Here is a 4,690-nt window from a genome sequence, read left to right on the forward strand (position 1 = left end):
TACTTGAAGCTCTCAGTCCTCATGACGGGTTCATGGGACAACAAGACAGCAGCAGAGTCAGTCAGGATTACACATAGAATCTAAAGTCCTAAGAAGTGCTACATTAGGACATAAAATAGAATTTACTATGAAAATAAAACCCAGTGCTATTATATTTACATAATAAAATAAATTACTTTTTACCGCTTTATGGTATTCTGAGAGGTCTGTGTCTCATCTAGTGTTATTTTATTGGCTTTTTTTTTTATTATCTTCTCTCTGGTTAAATGTATTGATCAACCAAAGCTCCTGGTTTTACTGGTTCTCAGCTCCAGCAGACTAGAAAACACAGTGAAGGCCTCTGACTTCACTGAGCTGTTCTACACGGCACAAACAGGAGCTTTGGAGGTCATGGAGTCGAGTCGCTCAGTTATCAGACTTCAAGGACTCGTCTCCGTGAGGTTTCTGGTGCGACTAGTTCAGAGCTCAGAGCTAACCTGTAACCCTTCCATGTCACTGTCAGGAAACAAATAAAAGCTAAAAATACCATTAAAACAGTAAACAAGCGAGACACAGATCAAGCTGCACAGATTTGTTCCAGCAGTTTTACAGGAGACAGACCTTTACAGTCATTAGTATTAGTCCGTTTTTTCCACACCTACTGGACGTTTGTTTGCCTGAAACAGGCAGGTTTTAAGTGAACAGGATATTCTGGGCTGTTTCTAACGAGGGAGTGTTCACAGGAGCATTACTGCAGCTTCTCTGTCGATTCTTCAGCTGTTTGGTCTGTAAAAGGTCTGAAAATGTTGAAACATGTGGATCAGAGTTCCCTCAAAAGTCCTGTTTTCTTCAAACATCTACAGTTCACTGTCATACAGGAGGAAAGAAACAACATTCACCCAGAAGAGAATTTAGACCTTTTTTCTTTCTCTTAAAATACTGACAATGATTAACTGGTTTTAAAAACAGCCGGCGATGAACTTAACAGCTCGTCTCTGAACATGATCTGGCAGTCATACACTACTAACGTTAAAAACAGTCGAGGATGAAGAAATCATCACCCATGGACCCTGTGTGATGCTCTGCAGCATTCTGTGCTGAATGAATGAATGAACTGGGAGCACTGGGCTGAACTGGATCTGTGTACCAGCACCGCGTAGTTTCTCTCCTTGTGTACATGTAAAGATATTTGTTGATATTTCTGAAATAAATTAATGAATAATTATGATAATAAAGGACTGGAAACAATCTCCTGTATGTCCTCTCAGCCTGTAGCAGACTGTGTCAGATTCAGAGCTGTTCCCTCCATGTGAGTCCAGTGACGACCAGCAGGGGGAGCTCTGACTCAGCCGGTCGGTCCACAGGGGGACCAATCGGCAGCCTCCTCCGTCTCCCGCTCACCTGTCCGTAGTTCATCTCCTGGTTCTGTTTCTCCTGGATGGCGGCGACGGTTGCCGTGGCGGTGGCAGTTGCCGTGGCGGCGGCAGCGGCTACGGCGGCGGCGGCAGCAGCCTGAGTGAAGTCGGCGGAGCCTCTAGAGCCTCCGGGGTTGGACGGGTAGCTACAGGTCACATTACAGGGGTCAGAACCGGGTCAGCACAGGAAGAATGTGGATCTATCAGTAGTAAATATTCATCATTTCTGCTGCAGTAAATCCAGTAAATGATCAAATATGATAAAGATCCAACAGCAGTCGTGGTAAAGCGATAAAAACACAACAAACCTCGCGTTGGGGACTAAACACAGATGTTCTCTAACCACTAACTATGAGTTAATGCCTTATGGACCCTGTGACGTGATGAACCTCTTTAAACTGTTCGTCCTAACAGACACTACCGGCCTGTTAGAGCAGACCACATGTTTGTAGTTGTTGTTGTTTACACACATGCGTTCACAACAAATTCAGCAGGTGTCTGAGGACACAACAGGAGTAAAGTCAGCTCATCTGACGTTCGACCAGTTTTTCCAGTTACACTCGACGAAGACGTTTGGTTTCAAGTCCTTTTCAGAAAATCAGGTTTCAGCAACATACGTGGGATTTTTGAAGCTCAATGTCAAAACAACAGAGGACAAAACAAATAAACAAACAAACACCCACCTCCCCGTGTAGCCCCCCGGACCTCCAGCGTAGCCCCCCGTCGACCGGCCGTACATGCCCTGGTTCATGTAGCCTTTGCTGGGCTCTCCGTAGCCCTGCTGCCCCATGTAGCCTCCAGGACCTCCGGCCAGGCCCGGACCGCCGGGGCCCTGCATCATGGGTCCCCCGCCTGGGTTGGCCCCGGGGCCCATCACCCCTCCACCCAGACCCTGCAGGGACACAGGCAGTCCAACTGGTTAGCAGCTGGTAGACTCGACTAGTTCAGGATCAACCATGACTAGGTCACCAGACACTGCTGATAAACTCGTAGCCCAGACGGCTGATAAACAGACAGTTGGAGTACTAGTTTAGTTGCCACTCAGACTAATACAAAGTATAACTAGTTCAGTATCAACCATGATTAGTTAATCGGCCACCTGGGCTACTAGTTAATCCGAGACTTGGACTACTGATTAATCAGACATTTGGGCTACTAGTTTATCAGCACAGGACTAATTTAATAGTGTGTCTGACTAGTTCTTTAATCACTTTAATAGAAACATCACTAACTAGTAGCTTAGATTATCTGATTAATGTGCCAGTTACTGATTAGTTTAACTGTTTTACAAGACTGACTGACTAATTTGTCAGCCATGTTAAGGAGCTTATCAGCCAGTTAGGCTTGTTGAATGTTCAGAAGTCACTAGGATTGGTTTAGTCGGTAATTTGACCGGTTTAGAACCTGCCTGGTTGACTGGTTTACTATCCACTCTAGTTGAAGCCCCTTTGACCAGCTCATCAGGAACTTTGACTAGTTTATTTATTAGGAGTTCTGACTTGTTTATTAGCCTCTTTGACTGGCAGCTTGGTCACTTAAGACTAGTTAGTTCGCTAGTCTGACTCATCACCAGATTAGCATCTCACATATTAGCCATTTATTAACCACTTTTACTACCTTAATAGCTGGTTTAAGAAGGCCCTTTGACTAGTTTAATAACTACTATTACTAGTTTATTAACCACAATTACTAGTTTATTAACCACTATGACTAGTTTGATAACCACTATGACTAGTTTGTTAACCACTATGACTAGCTTAGTAACCACTTTGACCAGCTGGTCAGCCACACCTACCTGGCTGGCCGAGGGATTGGTCACTCCCCACACGGTGGTGACCACGGAGAGCGATCCTGTGGGCTGATTGGTCGGCTGCTGCCAGCTGGAGGGATCGTAGGGATACGAACCGTCGCTGCAGACATTCAGAGGATCAGTTTCAGGTTTCCTTCTGCAACAGTCTCTGAGTCTGTCTGCGACAGAGACGCTGCTGGACTCGTGTCTGGGTGTTTGACTGGTCAGAGATCAGCAACAACTGAACCTACGCCGAGTCTCTAACTATGAAGCCAACAGCAGGTTTCACTTTAACTCAGTTACTCAGTGAGCAGACTGTCATCAGAGCACAGCTTCATCCTGTAAAACTCTAGTTTAAAGTACAAGACAAACATCTAAATGTTCCAACTAAACCAATAAATCTCAGAGCTTCTGTTAGACGTGTCTGAAAAACTACAAATAAATAACTGAAGGAAGGTTCACTGTGATAACAATTAAACTGTGAAATAAAGATTCACTGATACGGTTTAAATAAAATGCCAGTTATAAGATTTTAAAAAGTAGAAAAGTAAAATGACAAAAAGATAAAAAAGTCAGAATTATGAAATTAGAAATAGAATGTAGGAATTGTGAATAAAAAGTAAAGATTTAAAATTGACATTCTGATTAAAATAAGTCAAAAATAAGTCAAAATTATGATTAAAAGGTGAAAAGATAAGTTAAAGCTGTAAGACACATGGAGCAACGAGACAGAGGCTGAAAGCACGTTTGGAAATAAAAATAACACACTTTAAACTTCATGGTCCGATTTTAGGACTAAAAAACAGAGAAAAATCGGAATACTTGAACTTTCCAACACTCTGAGGCTGAGCTGTGAACAGGTGAGCTTACCTGTGAGGGTTGTTGGCCAATCCAGCCTTCATCTGGTTCAGAGGGTTCATGGTGGGCGGGGCCAGGGTCTGATCAGACCGACAGGCAGACAGACGGGCTCCTGACGGACACACAGACGAGGTAATCAGCGCCAGTCAGCCCACACACTACGTTTCCCATCAGCCCTCTGTCAGGAAGCACCACCAGACTCACTCTCATGGTTCATGAGCTGAAAGAATACGTTACCCAGAATGCCGAGCAGCGCGACGAGCTAAATCAATATTAATCAACACTGGAGCAACTAGTTAAACAACTGATTACACAGAAACAATGGTTGTTTTTCATCATTACATTTGATGGATTAATCCAGAAACTAGTTGTCAGCTGTCCTGGTTAACCCAAACTAGATGGACGTCAGATCATGTAAAGCTGATGTTCTGGTCACCAGGTAGTTAACGATAACCAGACTGATCTGAACTCAGCCTGGAAACGCTTCGGCTGCAACGAACTTAAACTATTTCCTTTAACTGTTAACCAGAGTTCTGCTGGCGGCTGTGGATCAGGTGGTAGAGCGGCTGTCCTCTGACCATAAGGTTGGCGGTTCGATCCCCGGTTCCCCCCTCATGCCGAAGTGTCCTTGGGCAAGACACTGAACCCC

General features: G+C 44.4%; 1 protein-coding gene across 1 annotated transcript in view; it reads right to left on the bottom strand.

The window, feature by feature from the left end:
* LOC103368073 (zinc finger MIZ domain-containing protein 2-like) overlaps positions 1-4,110 on the bottom strand; it is a 16,518-nt gene extending 12,408 nt beyond the window's left edge. The window contains exons 1-4 of the mRNA XM_008296319.1: positions 4,054-4,110; positions 3,190-3,304; positions 2,078-2,286; positions 1,381-1,540 (exon numbers count right to left, since the gene is read on the bottom strand). Coding sequence (XP_008294541.1) covers positions 1,381-1,540; positions 2,078-2,286; positions 3,190-3,304; positions 4,054-4,103 — 534 coding nt within the window. The 5' untranslated portion in view covers positions 4,104-4,110. The remainder of the gene's footprint in view (positions 1-1,380; positions 1,541-2,077; positions 2,287-3,189; positions 3,305-4,053) is intronic.
* Between the last annotated feature and the right edge of the window lie 580 nt (positions 4,111-4,690).

Source organism: Stegastes partitus, unplaced genomic scaffold (genome assembly GCF_000690725.1).
Source record: "Stegastes partitus isolate 25-593 unplaced genomic scaffold, Stegastes_partitus-1.0.2 Scaffold1120, whole genome shotgun sequence".
NCBI lineage: Eukaryota > Metazoa > Chordata > Actinopteri > Pomacentridae > Stegastes > Stegastes partitus.